The sequence below is a fragment of the Phallusia mammillata genome, chromosome 2 (genome assembly GCF_965637545.1).
Source record: "Phallusia mammillata chromosome 2, kaPhaMamm4.hap1.1, whole genome shotgun sequence".
Classification (NCBI taxonomy): domain Eukaryota; kingdom Metazoa; phylum Chordata; class Ascidiacea; order Phlebobranchia; family Ascidiidae; genus Phallusia; species Phallusia mammillata.
In genome coordinates this window covers 15721540-15747626 of record NC_137253.1, presented here as the reverse complement: position 1 = coordinate 15747626, position 26087 = coordinate 15721540, and the positions used below count along the sequence as shown (strand labels likewise).

General features: G+C 37.1%; 3 protein-coding genes across 4 annotated transcripts; 1 reads left to right on the top strand and 2 right to left on the bottom strand.

Annotated features, from left to right (window-relative positions):
- Positions 1-4923: 4923 nt before the first annotated feature.
- LOC145213062 (NXPE family member 1-like) lies at positions 4924-8212 on the top strand (the record flags this gene model as incomplete). Its single annotated transcript, XM_080081304.1, has 3 exons — positions 4924-5108; positions 6354-6617; positions 7152-8212. Coding segments are annotated over 3 exons (1473 nt in total), but the record flags the coding sequence as incomplete, so codon positions are not given.
- On the bottom strand, positions 8210-16476 carry LOC145214075 (organic cation transporter protein-like). Of its 2 annotated transcripts, XM_080082524.1 has the most exons (12): positions 14772-16476; positions 13713-13967; positions 12766-12886; positions 12273-12358; positions 12100-12203; positions 11819-11973; positions 11565-11733; positions 11199-11435; positions 10077-10291; positions 9697-9879; positions 8973-9111; positions 8210-8863 (listed from the first exon to the last, which is right to left on the bottom strand). In XM_080082524.1, the coding sequence occupies exons 2-12, from the start codon at positions 13908-13910 to the stop codon at positions 8833-8835; spliced, it is 1638 nt and encodes a 545-aa protein (XP_079938650.1). In that variant the 5' UTR covers positions 13911-13967; positions 14772-16476; the 3' UTR covers positions 8210-8832. The 2 variants fall into 2 exon arrangements, with proteins under 2 accessions (XP_079938650.1, XP_079938649.1); XM_080082523.1 differs by having other exon boundaries at positions 13713-16476.
- A 651-nt stretch (positions 16477-17127) lies between these two features.
- LOC145214279 (organic cation transporter protein-like) lies at positions 17128-19339 on the bottom strand. The gene is made up of 6 exons (XM_080082776.1): positions 19178-19339; positions 18907-19119; positions 18343-18557; positions 17884-18066; positions 17426-17561; positions 17128-17337 (listed from the first exon to the last, which is right to left on the bottom strand). The coding sequence occupies exons 1-6, from the start codon at positions 19336-19338 to the stop codon at positions 17232-17234; spliced, it is 1014 nt and encodes a 337-aa protein (XP_079938902.1). The 5' UTR covers position 19339; the 3' UTR covers positions 17128-17231.
- Positions 19340-26087: the final 6748 nt, after the last annotated feature.

Here is a 26087-nt window from a genome sequence, read left to right as displayed (position 1 = left end):
TGAATTGCTACACCAAAATGCTGTGAACCCCTGTGCAACTCTTAACGTTCACGGAACCCCTGTAAGGGTTGTACGGAACCCTAGGGTTCCGCGGAACCCCGGTTGAAGAGCGCTGAATTAGGGCAACCCGCTGGAATGCCAAGTCGGCGCAACGGTTGCGTTCGAAACGGCAAAAAAGCACACAATTAAATGGTGTTAATCAGGGATGGGCCGAACCGAGCCGGAACCCGAGTACTCGGTACCGAGCATCGCTGTTTTTTTATGCTCGGTGCTCGGCCGAGCACTTGCACAAACTGACCCGTGTATTAAATTTGCATACAAAATGCCCATGTATACAAAACTGGTTTTTGAAAGGGTATCCAATAACAAAAATCACTGTTTTATGAAATGCGCCACATGTTGGAATAACGCGTTTTCTGGGGTCTGTACAGCTTAACACACCGCTGGTGACGCAAGGGACCTTGGAAAGCTACACAACTAGCGTGGAATTGGGAATGTTTGTGACGTCACAATGCACCTAGCGTGTTTGGCAAAGCACCGAGCGTTAACGTGAGATGTCCAGTGTGCTCAGGGCTGCCACTCTAGATATTTTATAGCTAGATCTAGATAGTTTTGGTTAAGCCTAGATGTAAAATTTGGGATCTAGATGTTTTTTAACGTTTGTAAAGAATATAGTGATGAAAAGGAAGAAGTAAGCTTCTTTAGCATCAAATATAGATCAATTTCTATTAAAAACCTTCATATGCGTTGTTGTGTGACTAATATATTACATTAAATTGGCTTATTTTATGTTTAGATATATTTTTGGATGTTTTGTTTTTCAATCTAAATGATTCCAGATATTTTTTGAGGTCAAACTAGATGTTTTCATTCACACCAAAGTGGCAGCCCTGGCAGTGCTCGACCAAACAGAACGTTTGCAGTTTTGATATAAAAAAACACGCTCATCTTTCTTGCTGGAATAGAATGTCGGAATGTAGTAGCGTGGCAACTTCTCAGCAGTTGGCTACAGAGCCCCGGTGCTCTCACTTATTTTATTTTTTCACGTCGGAGCTCTTTCAGAACAAGAGTGCCCTCTATAAACTGGCAGATTGTGGTTTAAAAGAAAACCAAAATACCTTTTCATATTGACATTTTCTTTCAAAAAAGCCTACATTACAGGAATTGGTACAGTTTCCCAGCACCTATACACCAGCCGCCACTGCTCAGGAAGAAATATGTCGTGACAGTAGCAAGAATAATGAATAATTTGTTTTTGTGCTGGGCACCAAACATGGTTTACGTCACACGTTATGAGGTCAGTGACGAACAGTTAAATTGTAGGCCTAAAATTTAGTACAGGTGGTTCAGAACGATTCGCGTGAAAACGGTTTGCCAGGAAATGTTTTACAGACCATAGCATGGGAACGTCATAACTAGGGCAAATATTTTTTGACTTGTCAAAAAAAGTCAAAATTTTGTCAAAATTTTTAGAATAGGTCAAAAATTGTCAAAATTGTTTACAAAGTCAATTTTTTTTACAAAGTTAAAATTGTATACAAACTGCATTGTCGTGGTGTTGTAGAGGTTGCACTGCCAGCAAACTGTTCGTTTTACACCTTGTAGCCTACTTTATACTGTTGTAATTGGCCCATTGCCCCAATTTTTGCGAATCATAAACCATCAAGTGAGTGAAACAATTAGGTTGATATGGCGTGCTCAACACACCTCAAAACGTGCAAAATTTTGGTAGGTCCCAAGTCATTTTACGGCAGCTGCAGGTTAGGTGCAGCTCTTGCTTCGGTTTTGCTTTAGATACTTCATGTATCTTTCGTTTATACAAATGTATTGAATAATTTTCGTTGTGTCTTAGCTGCAGTTTTTTGGCAGTGATTTTTACTGAGCTCATTCCCTTTTCAGAATAGGTTAGGTCTATGTTCAGATTTTTGCCCTTCTGTTAGACTTTTGCACATTCTTTCGCTCTAGTTAGATTAGCCATATTTTAACTTTTTGAATGATAATGCGTAATTTAACTACTTGAATTCTTCATAGGTCAAAATTTTGTCAAAAAAAGTTTTTTAAGGTCAAAATTTTTCGATTTTTAGGTCAAAAAATAATTGCCCTAGTCATAACAGTGAATCTTCGTTTTAGGTTGCTAAATAACATGCATTGCAAAATATGTTAGCTTATTTGAAATTCTAATTTCTAAACAAAAATTCAAGCTTTGTTGAATCATCAAGATCAATGACATGTAGAAGAAATCACCTTTTGTAAAACAGTTCTAAACTACACAATTGGTTTCCATTACTGATGACAAGAACAACCGGTCTGACTGTTTTTCTCAAGCAGTGTTTTTTTAAGGTGTTTTGGATTTCAAATTTCTCCAGCGGTTTCCCAAAATTTGGACTTTGGATTTTTTGGTATTTAAATGAAACACTTGCGGTCTCTTAAAACTACTTAGCGGTCACCCAAACCAAACCTTAAAAAAAAACCTGTTCTCAAGTATTATTGTCAAACATTAACGCCAGCCGCACACATGGTGTTGATGGTTTAGTCCAGTGGTTCCCCACCGGGAAGGAATTTCTACGCGATCTGTAAGATATTCATTATGCATGTGTAATGTATTGTCACTTTTTACGTGTAATTAGCAATTGACAAGAGGATTTATCTTACTTTTATCGATGGACAAAGGCCACTGTTTAAATTGTTTCTGAAAGGGGCAATTAGGCTAGTAGTAATACAGACAAGGTTGACTCTGTATCAGTTATCTAATTAAGTTTAATGAGTTGGGCACCACAAACAAATGTGAACCTGTAATTCATAATAGAAAGGTTTAGTCAGCATCTTATGTACGGGTAAACGGGCAACTGAAAGTGAAAACTATGTTGTACTTTCAGATTACGAACAAAAGCAAAAGTCACTAAACAAGTTGTACTTGGAAGTTGACAGTTAAACTTTGATATCGGTGTATTGCTGTATGTTTTGATTGTGTTTTCATCCAATTGTTCCACCTGGTACTGAATCAGCTGTGCGTTTACATTTAAGCATTAGTTTGTCAAACCTTTAAACTAGGTTGCTGACTTTGTGTAGCTAGTGGGTAAGGAACTAAAAATTCCACAATAAGCAGAGGGAGAAACACCCAAAAAGTTTGGGGACGTATTTTGAAAAAACGGTTGGCTTCACAGCGACAACTTATTATAGCATGCCTAGGGTGCTACCACAGCAGCTTGATTAGACAAAAGTTTCGGTAGGCTTTGAAAACAGGTTAGTAGACCAGTCGAGTGCAAAGCCTTGCAGTGTCGCGTCTACATCACGTGCGCGTTGAAAGACCTATATGCATTTGATCGTTTGAATTTATATGTTGGCTATATTGATGTCTAGTGTAATATCATCCAACCAGTGCATTTCGGGTGCTGGCATAGGGGTTTTTAAGTTTGTGTTTTATTACATTATGAAGACCTTATTGCAGAATCCATCAGTGGCAAAATTAACCGTTGTGCTGGCACTGGACTAGTGAATTGTTGACTTGTTAAACACTGCGCTTCGAATGCAGAAATACTGCACAAACTACACTGTAACGTTTCTAGTTAGCCTATTAAGATCTCAATATTTACCTCAAGTCTAAACTAGCGTCACAAACTAAAATATGATTTTATAATAGGAAAGATTAGGTCTTTTAATTTATACTCAGTCAAGCGTGAATTCACTCTAACGCTTATGGATCTTTGTGTGCTAATTTCAGTTTAAATTAGAGTTAAACTATTTAGCAGGGCTTTACCTCTAAATGAATTAAACCTTTTACACACCAACATCTAATTTTAAAACATAAAATACGACACAGGGTAAAATCTCAGATTATCTGATTACATACATAATGTGACAACAGTTCAAAGTATTAACAACGCATCATAGATTATACAAACACTGGGCTTTAACAAAGGCTTAGTGATCTGTTAGTCCAGTGTTTCCCAACCTATGGGTCGCGACCCAAAGTTGGGTCGCCTGTAAATTCTGTTGGGTCGCCAGTTTTTGTGACAATTAGAGCATCTACATTTCGTAGCGTTATTTTGTTATTTTCCAAGGCTTTGAATTGTGAACCAGCTCTAAAGTTAATATAATTTTTGTTTGATGTTTTTTATTTTTTAAACTAGCGTAGTTATTTTCAAAAAACTTTCCTGATTTACAAACAAAAATACGACCCAAATAGTAAGAATGCATATCGATGGGTCGCGAGACCCCGAGAAGAAGAAAATGGAGACTAAATAAGGAATACGTCCGTGTATTTCTGCATTTAGTCGAGTGTGGGCCAAACGCAGTTACTGAACTTCTTCAAAAGCTACCCATGTAGAGGACAGTATATTACTGAAAATTATCTTTATTTCGCCACAATAACCTAAAACGCGGTTGTTTGCCCACAATTTTGTTGTTTTTTGTCTTGTAAAGGGACCAGAAAAAAAAATTGCAAAGTTTGGGAACCGCTAGCGTATAGCATCGGTAGGCAAAGCCGGACTTTAGTGATTGTCGTTTGAGAACGGCATTCGGGTATAGTCAGGCTTTTAGTTAAACTTTGCAAATTGTTGCCTTTGCTTTTAACCGACTTTAGTGACAGAAACAGTTTCCAACATTTGATTTGCAGTATTCCGGTACAGATCGTAAAATATGTACAAACGAGTAAAAACATGGAGAAAATTTTGTGTTTTTTCATTCATTGGGGCCGGATTTATCACTGTGCTACTTTACTGGAGCTACAACCATGCTCAAACGGTTTACTCAAAATCATTGCAAATTGATTTATCAACAAAACGCCCGAATACGTATCTACAATACAACACAAGCAGCAAAAGTTTTTTACCCACTCCCAAGAAGGAAGAAAATGTATATTTTGGGACAAGATATTGGAGACCTTATTATCCAGAAGCAGCCTCCTATTTGTCAGCCATATAAAATGGACGAGTACAGTGGCCAACACATGTTTCACAAACCACATCGGCAAAATTTTCTTTTGTCCGAGTTCAACCAGCAAATTTTGGTAATAAATACGAAGTGGGCGATCTTCTCCAAGCGATTGTTCGGGCCAAAAATGGATACGACCAACCAAAAACTCACGGAGGAGACTATTTTCATGTTCGGTATGTAAAATGTGGTTATTTGCCTTGTTATTTTGAGTCCCCTTGAAAAACATTGGGCCGATTTGGATAAAATTTTACAGGACTGTATAGTTTGGGTCATTGTGGTTTGGTTAGTTATTAGTTTGGCAGTGGAATTCCATCAGTCACCCCACTAGTTCCTGAAATTGGTAAACATGTTAAACAATGTCCGATTTAGATGAAAATTGGACAGTTTATAGAATACACTATTCTGATGTGTCGATCGGGTGTTCAACTTTGTATCCACGCCATTAACACCATTACCCCTAAAAAGCGTGAACTTTGTTAATAATGTTGAAATGGGATGAAATTTGGACAGCATGTAGAATATGCCATTTTAAGGTGTAGATTTTTTTACCCTGTAGCCCCACCACTTACCCCACTAACACCAAAAATTTGTGAATTTTACATACAATGGCAAGATTTAATGAGTTATGGATAGTTAGTAGTCTACGTCATAAAGAATGATTATTAGGAGTATTTAATGCCGTGTTGCAACTTATAGTTCCAAACTTGCTGATGGTTATCTCTGAATTGGCATTATTTACAACTTTGCATGTGTGAGGACCCATAAGTTTCTGCTTGCAGAAACAAGAAAATGTTACAAAAACTTTGGCTTATATGGGATTATATAATAAGTATGGGAAATATACAAAAACAGTATGAGAAATATTTTTCAAAATTGATTGTAGTGTTTGTGCTAAGCCAGTGTTTCCCAACCTATGGATCGCGACCCAAAGTTGGGTCTCTGGTTTTTATGACAATAAGAGCATTAACTTATTGACTTCGTTCCGTAGCGTTATTTTTACTTTTCAGCGGTTTTAAATTGTTTTAGAAGTTATAACCCAATAATGATTTCATGGCAACTTCAAGTTATAATGGTCAATTCTGTTTGTGACTTCATAAATTATGTGTTAGCTCACTGTTGAGCACCAGCTCTCTAAAGTTCGGGGTAAACGGAAATGTGTGGTCGAAATAAAACAAATAATATTTGTTTGAATTTTTGATTATCCACACTGGAGCTGTAATTTTCGAAAAGCTTTCCTCATTCGTAGACTAACATACAACCAAAATAACAAGAATACATGTCCATAGGTCGCGAGAAACCTGAAAACAAAATTTTGGGAAGTATTTGTATTTGGGACACGTCACAAAAAAATGGGTCGCGTCACACTTTATGTTTCACGTTTAACTTTAGCTTAAGATTTGATTTAGCACCTTTTGCAGATTGATTGGTGTTGGTGAAAATGGACGACCCAATGGAAATGCTTTGGCCCCTGATGTACAAGACTTCGGCAATGGGTCGTACAGTATCATTGCGCCATTACTGTGGGCAGGAGAGACACAACTGATCATCGAACTCGTGCATTCAAGCGAAGCTGTTGCGACCTTGATAAGTAAAACAAACGGATTTGTTGGTCGGGGGGTTGTTTTCTATGGAACTTATGTAAATGGGGACAAACAGGAATGTAACGTGGGACTAAAGATCAGGTCAGTTTCTAGTAATCTTGACAAATAAAAAAATCAGTGTTTGGAACGGAACACAACTAAACTTTACAGACAAATTTTGGCCGAATACCGGGAAAAAAACATAAATCTAAAAAGTATTTTTCAAAAATGAACTTATTTTAGTCTGTTATTTTAGATTTTAGCGTGAAAGAGTTGCTTGAAATTACGCGTCATCGTCACGCAACAGTAGCAAACCTTGGTTAAACCGGATTCGGTTAATTCTGATCTTTGCCTAATTTAGACAAAACTTGAGGTGCAAATGATTTGTAACATGGTAAGGCTTTAACTAATCGACATCGGGTAATTTTATTGGTCCAAACGGGTCCGGATTAACCCAGGTTTGCTGTGTATGTTTCAACGATGTTGGTCTGATGTATATTTTAAATAACAAATGATATGTGACGTAATAACCACCCAACAATAGTTGGTGCTTTGTTTAGGAGTTGTAAACAGCACAAAGGCCATTCTTAAGACCAAAATAGCGAAAAAAAAATTTGATAATCAATTTTTTTACAGAGACTCTCTAAATCCACCGTGCAATTTTTCACGTCCCGACAAAGGCATAACATGGTTCTGCTACCGACCCCATGACAAAAAATGCACCAAGCTGAAATGGATAGCAATTCGCAATGTTGAAGAACAGAGTCTGGTGGTCGGCAAGCAACCACTATTTACCAAAAATATTAATTGGAAAGCTGAAATAAATGGCTCCGGTGTAACGTTCAAAGTATGTACATCGGGGTTTGCGACACGAATGTTTGATAAATTGCCGCCATGCAACCGTTCATCTGGTGTTAGTGAATATGCTAACGTACCTGAATTAGGCAAAAACCCTGGACTGTATCTTGATGGTCGTTGGAGGTCGCTACAGTGCAACAACGTTGATACTGAAAACTTAAAACGAGCAGAGAAATGTTTCAAAAACAAAGTCATTTACTTAATTGGCGATTCTACACTTCGTCAATGGTATCTGGTCCTTTCCCAAATGCTGAAATTAAAAGAAAATGATAATGGCGACGAAACGGTTTGGCAACGCCCTCGTCATGGACGTAGGGAGTCGTTAAATCTCACTGTTCATTACTTTGGCCACGGGTCGCCATTACACGGTCTGGGTCCACCATCAAGTCGTCCATACGTGGTGGACACTTTATCTGACATAAAACCCACAAACAACGGAAAAAACCTTTACATTATTATCAACCTAGCCTTGCATTTTTATCTAGTGGATACGGTAGTGTACATTAAACGACTAGAATCCATCAGAGATTCTATCAAAGGTCTTCTTGAAGCTTCCCCTGATGTCACTGTAATAATACGTGGCTGCTTACGTCACAAAATTTCGAAAATCGCAGTGCCCAGCGAGTGGTTTAGCTTTCGTCTTTGCAAGATACTCCGTGGAACGTTTCGTCAACTTCCTAATGTTGGATTTGTTGACACTTGGTCTATGACTAGCGCTCATCCAGTTATGGATACTCACCCAGATGATCGGACAGTAGCACAACACATTGCGTTGTTTATGTCATATGTTTGTCAAGGTTAGTTACCGATAACACAAATAAACATCAAAAAATGAGTACACGGTACATATGTAGTGGTTTATTAGTAGCTGACTGTTCTGTTTGCGCTGTTAAACGAGGCTATACATATAGGAATAAGGATTTCTGTGAAAACGGGTCAAAAAAGACGCAATCCGCCCAAGGCTACTGTTTTCAGTTACTTCAAAGAGCCGCGGCAGAGACATTTAAGTATTTTACCGTGGTATACGTGACGTATTTCAAACAATGACGTGTTCCAAACCAGTAGCGTCCCACAAATATTATTACAATAATAAAAATTAAACAGTTTACATGGACCTACATGCAAAACAAAACCAGTCCTAATGTATGTTAGGTACAATCAAGTCGTTACCGCACAAATAATGCTTAAAATAAAATACGCCCATAGTAATGATTCACACGTCTTGTAATAAAATTAAAACGCTAAAACGTAGATTTGATCAACATCGTGAAGGAAAGAAGTAAGAAAACACATTGACTATTTCTAAGTTTTCGAACTACTCCAGATCACAACGCTAGGCTAAACAAAGCATAAAAGAAAAATCTACACAAAACAATACCGGTTAACACACACGCTATTATTAATGATTCTTATTTAGGGGCATATTTGCATTTTTGCTTGCTGAATAAGAAGAGACAGTTCACACATGATCGGGTTGTAGCTGCTGTCGCCTGGAAAGAAAACAAAAGCATGCGTCATGTCATCTTTACAGGAAACTTGAAAACATATACTTTAAAAAACATTGTAGGCTGAAACGCAACCAAATCTTTCTGAAACTACCTGTCAAGATTTTTAGCATCCTCAATCGTTTGCGGTAGTTTTGCTTTTTTTGTTTCCGGCAACAAGATATACGAAAGTGCAGAAATGAAAACCGTTACTCCAATGCCAATAGATGGCGCTATTGCCTCAGCACTCTCGTCTAAGTGAGAAATAAAAAGTTTGGTATGACTTTATTTAGCTTATTTTTTAGTATGGATAATATATAGTCAAGCAAATTTCCCAACATTTTACTAAATTTGTTGGATTTGAAGTCAACGATTTTCTCTTTACCTCATCTATACATTTTTAATCAAATCAACAAAATATTTTTTTGCAAATATGTGTGCTTGTTCGAAATACCAAGCTATTTTCTATTTACCAGCAATACGGTTGAATCAGTAGCGTCATTTATAAACCACAATCTGGTATGTAACATTTCTTATTCTTAAAATCTAAATTGCAAACAATCAAAATAAAAGAACAAGTTAATAATTCGCTTTTGCACAGAAATATTACCTTGTGTTTAATAGTGTTATTTAATACAAATGTTCACTTGCAGTAACGTCTCAAAAATCCCTTGAATTTTAACATTTTGTTTAATAAAAATATGTTTTTAAAAAATCACAGTATAGTTAAGTTTTAAAAATGTGCCTTTTCAACAAATTTCCGCACTTTATGGGTCGGCCAATAAATCAACAGTTATAAAAAAAACATTAATTTTCAAAGAGGACCACATTTTTCATACTTGCGTATATGACAAATGGTGCCATAATGCTTCCAATACGAGACATGGCAGATGACAAAGCTAGCACAGAGGTTCGAATATGTGTTGGAAACAACTCGTGGGTGTAGAGAAATAGTACACAAAAAGCCACTGCAACCGAAAGTTTTGTCAACATGTTCATCACCATTGCCGCCGTTCCATTCCCTGAAAAAACACATGTGTGAAACATTGCGGAAAAGAATACCTAAACTCACTAAAATGTGTATGGTAGCAACGCTAAATTGGATACTTTACAAAAAATTGAAAAAAAAGTTTATAAAAGTAATATTTCGCTTTATTGTAACGTCCTCATTGTGTATTTTTCAAAAATAGACCAGAGAGTTATTCAATTTTTCACTCACAGTGGTCCAGGAATGGAATTGCGATTACTGCTATACTGGCAATAAACATAAAACTCATGTAACACTTTCGTCTTCCCAAACGTGTGACAAAGAAATAAAAAATGACACCGGACAAGACTTCAGTAAGGGAACCATAGAAAACGTTGAGATATCGATTTCCACTTAAAGCGTCGTTGTTTAGGGTGGTAACATAGTACGTTAAAGAAGTAATGCACCTGTAAAACACAATGGTTAATTCTTTTAAAAAACAAAGGATTATTACTAGTGATGCACCGAACCCGCCAAAAAAGGTTCGATCCGAAACCGAACATAATTTTGACCGAATCAGGTCGAACCTAAAATCCCCTTTCTAGTGGATGTTTGCAACTGAACCCTTTGTTGTTGATGCAAACTTTTGACACTCCAAAAACTCCTTCACAATTCGTAGGCTTTACTAAACTTCTAATATTTTTCAGACCACGTGTCTTGTATTTCATAGATGCAAAATCAGTCATTTTTTGACGTTTTATATTGGCGACAATGGTATTTTGGGCATTAATTTCATACAATTAAAAGTTCAGTTCGGCCGAATTCTTAAAAAAAGTTCGGGCCGAAACCGAAACATGGGAAAACGGCATAATCGGCCGAAATGTTTCGGCCAACCGAAACTTCGGTGCATCACCGGTTAACACATTCACCATCCTGATTATTATCGAAACAGGGGTATTGTGACATTTCGTCACACAAATTTCCTAACTCTATCTAATAACAGCATACTTCGCGATAAAACATTAAATAATATAGTTTCACGCGCATTTACCGAAACGTTTAAATTAAAAATATGTCGCTTTTACGTCTAATTGGGCCATTATGTTCCTCATTAAACTTATGAACAGATCCGTGAGTAGTGTTCACATGTAGTTTTGTCATGACAAATAAGGTAATAAATTTGGTATGTAAGAGTCGTGCCCTTGAACGTAGCTTTGGTAAAAACATATGCCTGTGTGTCTGTAAAAGCCGCTTTTCGTTGTCAGTTTTACCCGTTCGTTAACTTTTAGCTTAACTTTAGTTAATCGTTGTCCAAAATATGTTTTAGCACATCAGTTTGTTTCTATATTTCATTACGATCAAAGAAATATTTACCATGAAAAAATGACCACAAATAGCCTGAAAATCAGTCTCCAATCCTTGCTCAGTTGCACAACTGTTGACCAAACGGTGGAAGTTGAACTATTTTCCGAGCATTTTTTTTCGATCAGCGATACCCGAGCATCAAGGTTAGCGTTTCGACCATTGTACTTTGCAATTTTCTGCAAAATCTTTTTAGCTCTGTCGTTTTGACCAGTGGCAAGCAACCAAGATGGAGTTTCATCGATTAACCTGAGTTTGTAACTTTGCATAAATTGTTATCAAAGTTTTGAATTGTAACAAATACTTTTTTTAAATGCAAACTTTTAGTGAAGTTATTTATGCCTACGTTGTTGTGTAATAATTTAAAAAGTATCTGACCAGTAGTAGGGAATGTAAATAAATCCAACAAGTCCCCCAAACACAAGAAACCATTTCCAGCTTGTAAACAAGTAATTCATCAGAGAAAGAATCACATAACCGATAGCGAAGCCCATTTCACAACAGAAGTAATTCAAACCTCTTTTTTCGTAGCTTACCATTTCAGATCCTAGAAAATATTTGTTTGGACACTACAATTGCCTAAAGATGTAAACTGCGATCTCTGATTGTCGGTCGTCTACAGCTTTACATACCCATTACTGCCGCAATTTCAAAGTTGGCAACTCCGGTCATTCCAGAACAAAAAATCAATATTATATACATCGGAATGCTAGATGCAAAGCTTGTAAGAAGGGAAAATATAAACTGCAATGCTGTGAAGAACAGAAAGCCGAAACGACGCCCAAACCTAAAAAATGTACTTCTTGGTTTTGAGAACAGAATATATCATTACAAGGCCGCATCAACGCTTTTTTAAACTGAACGTTAAAGTTAGATTCAGTTTTTATTTACTTGTAGTAAATTTTGTACCAACCTGTCGGAAACAAATCCACCTAACATGGCTCCGAACATTTTTCCACCCATGTACAACGACGTCAACGTTGGCTTTAACCATGCTTTGTCGCATACAAGCTGGAACTGCGTTGCAAACAAACAAATGTAATTGTATTAGTCGCACTTCGTCAATATAAACAACTACTGTTTTACCTCAGAAATCACTGTGTTAACATCATTTTCAAACTGGAATGATTTGCAAGGAAGCATCCGATTATTATCACCGTTGCTGTTGTTTGCTAATTTTTTGACAAAATAACACGCGGTTTACTTTGCGCCACGACCAGAAACATATCCAAACATTTTGACCAACTTAACCTTAAACTAAAGAAATCTTACATCTTCTCCTATTCAAACACAAAGCCGTTTAAGTGTTACTGAAAAACATTTTTTCAGGGGGTTCAAATCAAGGATGATCCCGAACACATATCAATCAGGCTTTAAGGTTTTTATGGCGTGACTTTTAGCCAGTGAGTCCAATAAACTGGAGTGTCGTGGTCTGGCTATACCGGCCTGTACAGCGAATGTTTAGTCACCAGGCGCACTGATGAGATCTTGTAGGTCGAAACAGTGTGCACTGTGTGCAGCTCACTTACACAAACTATTCTTACATTAATCCTAATTACATTTCTGATATATTATTTACCTTGGTTTCCAGAATTGTTTACGTGCAAACAAACGTTTTGATTCAAAGAAGTATCGTTGAAAAAGCCCTGAACAACTGAGCGATTATTCAGTAGTCCATTGGTCAAGGTACTTGATTCTCCCTGCAACAAAACCAGTTTGCTGACGTTTATGGTATATTGTCTCATTTAAAATAAACAGCAGCGAAAGGTACTGTGTGATAGGAACCTAGCCTCATGTTTACTATAAAAACTTAGATAAGTTTAAAAATAAGCTTGTTCGTTCTATACAAAGCTATTAACTATAGTTATCAAGCCATACAAGTTAAATCAATAAAATATAAAGCAAACATAGGCCACAATGAATTGAATAGCACAAGGGTTACTATAGTCTAAAAATCGGCAGTTTCACTACGAGGTTTGTTTGTCGTTACCTACGATGTAGTCCAGTGTTTCCCAACCTATGGGTCGCGACCCAAAGTGGGGTCGCCTGAAATTTTTGTTGGGTCGACTATTTTTGTGACAATAAGAACATCTAGTTTTTACTTCGTTTCGTAGCGTTTTTTTTTTATTTCCAAGACTTAAATTGTTGCCCAAATATTTAATTTGATGATAACCTGGCTTGATATTGGGTAATTCTCTTTGTGACGTCATAAGATATGTGTTAGCTCACTGTTGAGCGTTGTCTGGTTGATAATGCTCTGAAGTCCGGGCTAAATAGAAATGTCTGGTCGCTAAACGAATAATTTTTGTTTGATAATAATTTGATATTCGAAACTGGCGCAGTAATTTTTTGTAAACAAACTTTCCCGATATACAGACATACAACCAAAATAGTAAGAATGTATGTCCATGGGTCGCGAGAAACTACAAAACAAAATTTTGGGAAGTATTTGGGTCGCGTCATAAAAAGGTTTGGAACCACTGATGTAGTCAATGAACCTACAATCAAAATAATTTCATCACTTACCAACGCACTTGAATCCACAGTCGACGAACAGTGAAAGTTTGGAGTGTAGTGTGTAGAGAGGAACTGAAACGAACTGAAGCTATTTGGAATGGTACTGATCAGAAGCAATAACAATAGTCGCTTTTCGTATCTTCCGAATTCCACTTTGTTGTCATCAGTTTCCATCATAGTGTTCTTTTCGGCCTTGATGTTTTGCATCGTAGACAATCGCTCAATTGTTTTGTTGACAATACCAGGCAAGGTCGTCGTTAATCACTGTACCAAAACAGTAACGTTAAAACGCTTTTCGTTTACTGATTAATGACAAAATATATTTTTGCTCCTAACATTTTTTTACAGTTGATAAATTAAACGTTTACTTTTGAAGCCTAGGTTGTATACGATTCAGTTTTCTCACGTTGAACGTTAATTTTATACCGACCGCTTGAGTTTTTTATCGCGAAAATAATCGTTTTTTTATCGCGGATTTGACCGCATTTGATAGCATTGACGTGCCAATTGAAGTCAAATAATCACATGTATCTATGTTGCATTGAAGATCGTCATATTGAAGGGGAAAAATAAAGTATTTAAAGTTCTGTTAATTCGTTGCGTAGCAGCAACGGCTTTTAAAAGTGAAAGCTAGAGAACACTCAAGAGTTTTCTGTAATTAGGACGATCACAAATATCCTTGCCCATGTCATGTTAACAAATCTAGGTAAGTCACTTTGTGTTTGACTGAAGATCCATTGTACCATAGTATACAACGACCAAACGCATTTGATAAATGTTTCCCATCGCTCAAACACTGGAATCATTGTAATAACAAACTCTTTTTGACACAGCTGGTTATTTCGTTTTATTTATCGTTGTAGCGATATTTATCACCTGTGTTCTGTCAGAATCCGCTTGCACGCTAAACACTTCTACCTGGTACGTACTTCGTTAGTGTAACGAAGAGGGTAGTTTTTTTATAGTAGTTTCGGTAAAACTTCGTATTCTCCGGCTATGTTAAGCGGTTTAAACATGCTAAAGCAAACGGAACCATTATTCGTAATCGTCCCATGACATGTAACTTACCTTAGTGGCAAAAGTGACCTGTTCGTCTGGTTTCAAAATTGTAACACACAGGAGAAACACTAAAGAATTCGCGCGCATCTACTCGAGCTGTATGATGCTACCTACACCGCTCGTTTCAGTCCAGTGCAAGAAACCATAACTGTTGTCGGTATTCGGGCAAGAGTACTTACACATTAAGAAACATGTGCCCAGCCGTATAAAGTTTTATATTCGGAGTTATATATCTTGACACGTGTGTTCACATCTGGTTTGCACCAAAACATTTGATATAGTTTATCGAATCCATAACCAAAACATACTAGTCAAAAATATAAGGGCGCTTTGACAGTCCACAAACATTGATTTGATTTTTAACCACTGTTTTCAAAACTATGAAATATACAAGCTGACAAACAAAGAATTTTACAAATGATCGACAATTTTTAGCATATATGTTTGACGGTGCTTGCATTACTGATTTTTTTATGTGGCAAACTGGCCGCGGGCAAATTCCTAAATTGAGGGATAACAAACAGATTAGGTCAAACAAGTTTCAGGCAGAAGCAAGCGGTCATAGCAAATTCAAAAGATTTAAATTGCCTTTACAACTGAACTTAATTTACATCAAGAAAAAATCAAATGTGGCGTCATTTTACAATGTTTGTCCAAACCGACTGGTCACCCTAAAGCAGCAGTGGTTCTCAACCAGGGAGTGGTTCTCAACCAGGGAGTGGTTCTCAATTTGCCATTTACATTTTTAATGGGGCCACGAGGCCAAAAAGTTATTTTTAGGGGGTTACGGCCCACGAAAGGTTGAGAACCACTGCCCTAAAGCAATATATTTGCTACAAATACAAGTGTTAAGTCGTTCACGCGTTTGTAATAATATGTACACAAATGTTCTCGACATCTGTTTTGTATATACGCGTATGGAACAAGAACCAAAACTGCCTTGTAGTAAAACATATTGCGTTGGCTGTTAGTGTACTGAATATAATAGAATAAATCATCGGATGGTGCCAATCCATTTCAAACCTTTCTATACACGGTCTAGGTTCAAATTTTGTAAGGACCATTGTTTGCAGGTCACAGCAATTTGAAATACTACACTCAAAGGGCATCATTAGGAAATATACTTCTGTAGTCCCATCTTCACCAGTTGTTTAATAAAATTATTCTTTTTGTGTAACATTGTACAAGTAGTTGAATACCCTAAGGACAGAAAGTCGAAGAAAACTAGATTTTCCGGTTCACTGGAGTGGATCTTTTTTTGAGAGCTGCAAGTATTTTCTCTTGCGGTCATGTCTAGCAATAAGATGGCACTCACTATTACCAGTACACTAATGTTGGTTGATAAGTCTAATCTCGGAACTCAGTGGTTTGTGTCCTAATCCGGCACCTTCGACTGATTTGACTGTATCATCAAAAGCGTAATGACCAATATCGTACATCTGACAGAAAGCGTTTAACACTTATACAAGTGGTCCATAAAAGTTTGACCAGAAACAACAACAAACGCCTCCTTTTATATCTTGGAACTTTTTGGGATGCGACATTCTTAGCAGGCAATAAAATGTAAAGAATTTAAAGAAACGTAGTTGTCTGCAAATGCGATGGAAAGCATACAGCCATCCGTGTAACTGTCCCTGTTTACAGTAACTGCACTGTAGGTATCAAGTAACAGTATGGAATTGCTACAGAAAGACAGTTTAACAGAAAAAAACTCTTGAATACAGACGAGAACACTGCTCACGTGCATTCTAATTTGTGATGACCCGCCTTGCAACTTTGAAGAACAATAGGCGCGCTTTTACAATTTTGTGCTTCATATGTTGCGCAGTCGCGACAATATTTTTTCTGAATTAAATAAAATCTCCAACCATGTGGAACCACACAGTGCATAGCTCTAATATATTAAAATCTGATTTCAGCAACAGTGCCGTTTTTTAGATTTGGGGTAATTTAAGGCAGGAATAAACAAGTTGTTAAAGATATTTATCCTTTTGCTTCACGTAGTTAAGCACGCGAATTCACTATTTGCCAAGGCATCGAAACGTAAACGTATTTTATCATTAAAACAGTGGTCGGTAAATGGTATGCGGCCTGGTGCTGGTCTGCGAGGTATTCGTTACCGGGTCGTTTAATTTTCAGGTTAAAAGCTCAAAAAATTTTCCTCGTGCAACTTGTGGATGATAAACTAATTTAAGCGTTTTTATTGCTAAATAGTTGTAGTTTTTTACAGACCAGTCCGCGATAAAATTTACTTTTAATAACGGTCCGCGGTGTAAAAAAGGTTGCTGACCCCTGATGTAAAAGATACGACATCGAAATTCGCAAATCTTTTATTCAAACATTTACAAATCAAAAACTAGTTTGTTTGTATTAATACAGTTTTAAATTGCGTGGTATATGTTGGACGAAGCCAAAGCGTTTTGATGTTGTTGCTTATTTGAGATTAGCATCCTTATTCCTCGACGTGTTCTATATACGTTGCTGGACAACTTCATTGTACTGTTCTTTACTGGGATGGTTGTTGGATCGGTTTTCTTTCAAACCTCTTATTTTATGCGCAATTCCTTTCCAAAATCTGTCATAATAGAATAACCTTTCTGATGCTTAGAAGGAAAAACAACAAAATGCTTAGAAGGAAAAACAACAAAACATGATCAGTTCACCCGTTCATCGACTTTGCTTCTGTCACTGTTTGAGGCAATTGTACATCACTCGTCTCCGGTAGAAGGACGCACAAAAAAGATGTTGTAAGCACAAGAGCAGCTGTCACTATGAATGGATTTTTGTTTCCAGTTTCACCTGATAAAAGTTGGAACAAAAGTTCAAAATTTCTGCGTGCGAAGTTTGTCACATATAATATTTATTTGATTTGTTTAGGTTTTATCAAATAAGTAATCTTCTCAACTCTAGGAGACGACTTTATTTCCTGCTCTGCAACACTCTATCAGCTACTAGAAAGCACAGTAATGATTGTGTTATACCATTTTTAAAGATGCTATACAAATAAGCATAACAAATCGTTATTCTTTGATCGTTTTGCCAGAACACAGATGGTGACCCGTAAAAAGTTTTCGTAAAAGCAACATGTTTATGCAACTCGACATCATAAACATTTGCCTACCTGCGTGTATTAAAAAAGGAGAAATCATTCCACCAAACTTGGCACACAAGACGACACAGAAGAGAATACTTTGTCTCGTTTTTGTGGGAAACATTTCAAGTGTGTGAACATAAATAATAGCCCACGCTGTTGCCACCATTAACTTTCCAGCCATGGTTAGAATAACCACAAAAGTCGATCCGTCTACAAAGGGGAGCATTGTTTATGATGTTTAGCTGAAGTTTATTTGAGCGTGTATGTCAGAAACACATCATGTAAAAATGTACGACATGAATCTTTTCGTTCGTAAAGGGGTCAAGTAAGAAAAGATGTCTATGGTGCGGTTAGCTTGTGAAAACTGGCTTCAATGTACATTATTTTGTTCACAAGATACAAATTAGGCCTACCAAAAATTTGCAATGATGCTCGATTCAAATATTTGCAATATGTGGCATTTGTGGCATTTGTTACAAAACTTACAGTTTGCTCCAAAAGTCGCTCCGACCATGAATATCGACAATCCAATACTTGACAATATGTATGGCAGGCATCGGCCCAACTTTGACACCAGTGCATAATAGACAAACGCTGAAGCAATTTCGACAATACCCGCATAAAACAAATTCAAAAATCTATTTCCACTCAAGTTGTTGTTGTTAAGAGCAGCAGTGTTATAGGCAATGGAAATAATTAACCTTAAAAACAAACATAAGTTTGGAAACAGGCAAACAAGATCCAATTTCTATATTTTTTTTATTTTCTTAGAAATAAACATATTAAAACATCTTTACGACCTTATTAGTTAACCAGATTAAGAGTCGAGTTAAAATGCTTTAAAACAAGCTCTTTCTCGGAAATAGTTGTGCAAAGTTTAAACGTCATGGAGCGCACAGTGTGAACAATTGATAAGCGACGGCTAAACGCGCTGTAGCTCCGTCAATTGGAGAATGTCAATTTCGACAAGAAGGCATAATTGTTTCGGAGTTGCGTTTATATTTTCGTTTTTATATTTGTTTATGTTTTTTAAACGTTTAGGCTACTTACCACGTGTAGCAACATATGACAAACCGACACATCAGAATTGGCTGGCGTCCGATCCTTAGCATGGTTTTCCAAACTCCGATTGGAATATCAATGTCAAAGTCCTTAACATCAGCCGGTTGGTCTTTATTAAGTTTGGCAATTTTGTTTAGGATTTTTTGTGCACTTTTTGATTTTCCCGAGACCATCAACCATCGTGGTGTTTCATCAATTAACCTGTGAAGCTTATCAATTTCTATTTGTTCAAAATAAAACGAAAGGATTTGCGTCTCACCAAATGTATGGAATGTACAAGATTCCAATTAGACCAGAAAAACGCAAAAACCATCTCCAGTCACGAAAAAAGTATGATATTGGTGACATCAATACGTATCCAACAGAATAACCCATGGTAAGTAAGTAATACATCATTGCTCTGTATTCTGTGGGTATCATTTCTGATCCTTGTAAAAAATTATCGAATGAGACCAATGTAGGAAGGAGCAAATATGCCAACAAACCTATTACAGCTGCAACTGCATAATTGATCAGATTTCCGATATTAGCGACGATAAACATAATTGCGTACGATATTTCATCTTTCACAAAGCTCAGTAAGAAAACTGTTATGAATGACCAATAGGTAAAAACCAAAAACACTCGTTTCCTGCCGAATCTATACACATTTTGTAAACAAAGGTTTGAGAAGAGTTCTAATGCTCTCATCCACTTAGATATTAAATTTGTGCAACCAAATAAAAATATTGCCGTTTAGAGGAAAAACCAGCGTCAACTTTTTCTGTTGCGAAATTTTTTTATAAATTCCCCGCTTTATTGCAAGAACGAAAAATAAATACCTCCCGAAACTAAAATTATGCCAGGACATTCTGGGCTAAAAGACATCTCTAATACAGCACAGCCCGGCCAATCAAAGAGTATTGAAAACATATTTTTTAAGAAGCTAAATGATAACATCGTACATGGTTTGAGTTAAGCGGTTTTCAAAGTTAAATAATATCAAAAAAACTAGTTAGTAGATATTAATATGAAACATTTTGACATTTGCAACATATGGTATTCTTCAGGTTGATCCTGAACTACAAACCAGTAATATTTTTGGTTAAATGTGTGAGCCATAGGTCAGAAAAAAAACAATATTACAAAAAGCGTGTTACCTGTCACTTAAATTTCCTGCAATCAGTGATCCACATGCCGTGCCCAAAAATATGAAAGAAGTAAATGTGGGTCTAAGCCATGCTCGGTCACAAACAATATTAAACTGCAAAATATGTTGAGTTTTTACTAATTAATCATATAAAAGCTACTGGTGACACATCAAACAATTGTGGTTAATCTTGATTAATTAGTTTGAAGCGATAAAAAACGAATTTTGCGTTCTCTAAAGCAAAACTTACTTCAGACACTGCCGAAGTTTCTGGACCTTCAAAATACATCGATTTGCAGGGAATAATCGAAGAGTTGTCTCGATCTGTGTGGTAGTATTGACAAGTGATTAGGAACACACGGTGCTTTGTTTGAAAATGCAATAGTCCATTCGTACTAAAGTCGTAGGAAATAATACCAATCAACGTAAATAACTTGCCGTAAGTGTTGTAGTCGTGTGGGCCACTTAAATTGTATTGTCGGCATTTGCTGTGTACAAGTTTACCGAATTCATCTTCTTCCAAGGGCAAACTGGTGTTAACCGCCATGGCATAGGCGTTGCTTTCGTTTCTTGCCTGAACAGCAACAGATTAACAAAAAACGTTCTTCTACTCATAATGATATCAACCTACCCGAAAATATTCTGTAATGTTTGTGATGTCACAATGAAAGTTGGGAGTGAATTGAGTGATAAGAACTTGAAGCGCGTTAAACGTGTTCGGAATTGACGATAGAAAGACAAGCAGACATAATCTCTTTTCATAATATCCCAAAAATTTTTTTTGGTCCGGTGCTTTTGTAGACATATTTTTGTAAGGCAGTAACGTTATTCTATTTTACCAGTAACAGAATACCTTAAAGAGCCCCGGCACCCGAAAATTATTTTTAATATGTTATTTGTTTAATTCTTATAAACAACTTTTCAGGTTTAAAATTACAAAAAATCGATGTTATTAGTCAAATATTTACGTTTAAAATCTCAAAACACTGACAACTTGCGGATATTTTGTCACATTGTCCAAAGGTCATGTGACGTCACCTCGTACCAACTTGGTTTGGAACTTTGGAGCGTGTTTGTCGTCGGTGGTTGTTAACGTTCAGCGACGCCAATAACGTTAGTCAGTTAAAGTATTTTTGTGTTTAATTGTTCTTTTTTTTAGACTCAAGTGTGCAAAAATTGCCTGCAGTGTGTTCTGTGTATGGTTGCGATTCGAGAGGAAACAGATAAACGGCCTACAGACATTTTTTTGTAATAATACAAACCAATGACACTACAACGCCTCGTTATGCATGTAGTTTTGACTGAAATTATACAAGTATCGGACCCTTTAATCCAGCATACTCGTCAGAAGGAAAAGTACTGCAAACTTTGATTACGACGTATGGTGGTAATGTAGCCCTAATGTTTTTTCCAAGTCTTTCCCCAGCACCAACAAATTTTCTGTAGGCTGTATATCTGTAACGCCTAAATATATAGCAGTTGCTTGTTGCATGTACTTCAGTTAGTACAGTAAAACCTACTCGTGACGGGTGTTACCCCCATCATGGCTTCCGAATCGACGTTTAAATCGATAATATGCTGTTTCTAATGCATACGCATTGAGACAAATGGGTACAAATCCAGGATGGGGAGTTAACAAAACAGATTCGACTCAGAATATTCGTTGAACTTGGCTAACTGCTGTTGCACTTTACTAATTTCATGGCAACAAACGCATGATTTCTCTCCTCCATTATCACACAGTTTGTACATAAACACCTACAATAATACTGTTAAAACTAAACTTAGCTCAGCAAGGCAAGACTGTTACCAATTTGTATGCTCCATTTGCATTTGAAGGCTGGCTGACTGTGGTTCGTCCACGCTTAGTTCATTCTCTTGTCCCTGCCACGCCTTTCCTCTTTTTAAAAAACAGCTTCGCTTGCTTTTATTAAGGCAATATGAGCCCTCAACAATTAATTCACTTCCGTGTCCTCGCTCATACCAGAATACATATAATACAGCTTGTTCGCCTATGTCATAACTACCCTAGTATTCACTTTATTTCTTTTGTGTTTTTTCTGTGTGTGTTTCAGTTTTATCTTAGTGTGATTTTACTTTTTTACTTTTTATTCTATACTATTATATAATTAAACTGGATAACTTGGTCTCATACAAAAAAAATACTGCCGTAGGATTCGTTTTTCTGGTAGAAGACAGTGCAGCCCAGCGAACAACATCAGAGATCTCGCGATCGATCTTACAAACGCAGAGGAGAAGGAGATGCTCGACGGCAACAATTTCATCGTCGCAACGAACTGTCCTCGGGACACTCGGGTCTCCCTACGGGATCACAGGAAACGTTTCGAGGAATCGAGCTGGTGTTTCCGTTTAGGCGGGTTTCATTTGGCCAGCAGAACCTGCGGGTTCGATTACCGTCTTATGCAATCGGACGTTCCCCGCCAGGCTCGTGCGGTCGGTTGCGATCCTACGGCAGGACATACCCAAAACGGAACTCAACCACAATTCAAATAACAGGACACTTAACTCGATAACCTTCGGTTTTTTTCGGTGTCCTTTCCGATTACTTATCCGTTCAACAATGAAACTGTGATGATGAAGTGACTGTGCAAATATATTTGACTTGACTTGGCTTGACTTGATTCTCTTGGTACTGTGGTTCAAACGAATAGACTACAATATATCTTTAATCCACAACAGCATAACTATCTTCTTCTGATTCACTTGAGCTCATGGTTAAAATAGTCAGTATTTTTGTTCTAGTGTTGAGACTGTATACGGTACGGTAAAAATACCTTTTATAAATAACAAAACATCTACACCAGGGCTACTCAAATGGTGGCGGTCTTTTGATTGCGGCCACATACGCTATATTGTGTGTTACTTTCTTGATCGTTGCTATGTAGCGACAGTTAACTCGAGTCGGCATAGCGATTCTCGGAGTACTGCTAGGACAGGGGTCGCCAACCCGCGGCCCCGGAGCCGCATGCGGCTCTTTGATCCCTTTAATGCGGCTCAGTTTTTAGAATTATCTAATCTTTACAACATTTGATTGCAAAATTTGTGATGAATATTGCCAAACACAAAGGTCGAAAATGTCAGTGCAATATACACTTCTGGAAGTTAGCTACAACCGCGCTTTAATATCATGAAGTCTGAAAGAGGCAAACTGGCGGTTCGCAGCGTGTGTGTGCGTGCGAAACAATACTTATTAAACAAAGAAATAAAATTGGGGAAAAAACAGAACACTTAATGCTACAGGGGGATTTAATTTGTTTTCACTGCTGGTGAGACTGGTTTACCAATGTTCCCAATGATGTGAAATGAGAAACTAGCAAACAACAAAAAGTTGTCGCGAAAACAAAAAATGTTGCGAAAAAACGTTTTTGATGTTGCGGCTCGTAGTGTTGTATATCATGTGAAACTGGTCCGAATGGCTCTTTGATTGGTAAAGGTTGGCGACCCCTGTGCTAGGAGCATGAAGTATTTCCAAACTCCAATAGACTATTAACGAAACGGCGATTGTTTCCGCACAATTGTATCTATGACGAAATAACAGAATTTTGAATTACTACCTTAGGGCCTAGGGCAGGGGTGGCCAACCTTCTACATACCATTCGCCAACTTTTTAACATACTGTGTTGGATGCGCCATAAATGTCTCGTAACCCCACCTTCTACGACTACTTCTTGTATATAGAGAGAAAGAGAAAGAAACAACTTTTGCATGAGAAGGATAGTAATAAGAAATAAGAACTATTGAGTAAAAAATAACTCTGATAAACTATATATATGTGTAATTAATAGGGCTGGCTTACTTTATTTATTTATTAGTTTATTAATTTGATTTTCATGATTATCAAAAGAAGGCAATGCGCCCTTTCTAATCATGCAATGCGCCACATTTGGCGCATGCGCCATAGGTTGGCCACCACTGGCCTAGGGAGTAATCCTGCAAAACTAGATAAACAGTATTTTGTATGTCGTCGTGCCAAAACTTAATTTATGGTCAGTGCCCAATTCAAGCTTTTGTTTTGCTGACAGAAACATTTGGCTTGAAGAAATGTGTTAATTTTGTACCACTATTTTCCTCATTACCTATAACCAAAGTTGGCTAAGACATGTTGCATTATTTACAGATGTGTCTGGACCTTTGGTATTTTTACCTTTTCTATCTGGACCTTTCACAAAACTAATTGAGTAGCCCTGATCTACACCTTTAAGCCAACAGCTGATAGTTAATGCTTAACTGTGAAGTAAAAATTTACGTTGGTTCAATCAGTTGTAAGTAAAAAATATACGCATTAAAGCTAAAACAAGCAACAAAAAATCATAGAACAAAAAGACAAAAAAAAATTAGTGATACGGAATCCCCGAAGTATGGCAATTCTAAATAGCTAAAATGTAGAAAAAGTCACATCGTCACTGCCGGGGCCCTTTAATGATGTGGGAAAATGACAGAAAAGAAACTTGTTTTTTAAAAGGCTGTAACAAATACGTTTACCTTTGCTGCGTGGTTATATTCTGCTTGATGTCAATTTATCTAATCTGTAGTTACTGTTAAGAAGACAATGCAAGTCTGGTTTAACGTAAAATTACAGCAATGTTTCTGCAACACAACGGATAAATGATTAACAAATGAAGGACGCAAATTACCTCAAGAAAGAAAACTAGACCCCCACCACCGGTTACACAGAACATTAATGACCAGAAAGAAAATCACGTCTAGTTTCAAATGAAATCAACCCTACAGTAGCAGTTTTCCGGTGATTACTGTTCTCTACATCAATATCATCAAAAACCCATAAAACCCTAGGCCAAAACAGAATCAACCGCTGTACACAGTATTTTTACTGAATATATATTTTACCAAGTGTTTATGGCTATTTTGCCAAGTGTTCAAGCTATGCCGCGTTTTGTTTGTGATAAGCTACAAATGATTTTGGTGGTAAGTTTGGACTGGTTGTTGCCTCTAATATGGCAAGATTATTTTATATGGACCATTGACTCGCTTCTGTTTCTAAACGCTGGTCTAGGGCTGGTTTCTGAACTGCGCTCTCTCCATACAAAGGGCGGGTTACTATTGACAAAGTGATCAACCAAGAGCAAAGAAGTTCTAGATTTTAACTGTTTTCATTTAAAGTAGAAGAAAAAAGGGACCTTTCACTCGCCCAGCGCTAATCATATGGAAGGTGCCTGGGGACAGATGATTCCTCCGGTTAGGGTTAGGCGAATTATTTTAGCTTTGACAGACGAATGGGGTCTCAATGCGGGTCAACTACAAACGATAGTTATCGGTCGCGAGAATTGTCGCCGTCAATCCTAATGGGCATGGGTGTTGTACGAAACTTCGTGGTTCGATACAAAAAAACGTCCGGAAGGTTAAACTGTTCCTGCCATACTGATAATTGTAGTTGACTAATTCGGCAAATTAGAGTAAAATTGCGATAATTCTAATTCTAATCTAATTTGGAAATAACGAGTATAAGAGCAGCTTATAAGCTCTAATTCTATTATAAGTTACAGTTTTGCAAAAAAACGCTAGTTTGACTAACAGCATTTTAGGCATTTGATACCAATATGCGTTTCTTTTCAAAAGCGCACAAAACCATGCCACCAAGGCCAAACCGCATTACTGATAAATGTTTCACAAATATGTTTGGCACAGTGACGAACAGCTGTTAAGCACTACCTCATGGGCTCCTGCCCTATAATCCAGTCTGGTAATACAAGGAAATACAGTTTGTTGAAGTAGGTTGTACATAAAGAGTTTACCAACTGAGCATTAATAAATTATGAAAACCAGGATTCCATAAAAATACAGGGATGCGAAAACGTAAATCTGCGTAAATCATACCAGAAAGCTGCGTAGATCATACCAGAAAAGTTGGCCAAATACCAATAAATCCAACTTATAAATTTAGTTCCAAATCCTACATTTACTTCATAACCCTGGTAACTTAAATACCCGTGCTATTTATGCCATCCATCGTTGTTGGCAAAATCTGTCTGTTGTGAGTTATTGTGCTAGTAGCTCTTCC

What these genes read in the sequence shown, in the direction of transcription:
- LOC145214075 (XM_080082523.1), bottom strand. Translation starts at nt 13,910, where the DNA reads ATGCAAAACATCAAGGCCGAAAAGAACACTATGATGGAAACTGATGAC. An exon ending in GGTGGATTTGTTTCCGACAG is followed by an intron (nt 11,974 to 12,099) that starts GTTGGTACAAAA and finishes TACATTTTTTAG; the next exon opens with GTTTGGGCGTCGTTTCGGCT. An exon ending in GATGCTAAAAATCTTGACAG is followed by an intron (nt 8,864 to 8,972) that starts GTAGTTTCAGAA and finishes TTTTCTTTCCAG; the next exon opens with GCGACAGCAGCTACAACCCG.
- LOC145214279 (XM_080082776.1), bottom strand. Translation starts at nt 19,338, where the DNA reads ATGATACCCACAGAATACAGAGCAATGATGTATTACTTACTTACCATG. An exon ending in AGCGACTTTTGGAGCAAACT is followed by an intron (nt 18,067 to 18,342) that starts GTAAGTTTTGTA and finishes TCCCCTTTGTAG; the next exon opens with ACGGATCGACTTTTGTGGTT. An exon ending in GAAGCAAAGTCGATGAACGG is followed by an intron (nt 17,338 to 17,425) that starts GTGAACTGATCA and finishes CTATTATGACAG; the next exon opens with ATTTTGGAAAGGAATTGCGC.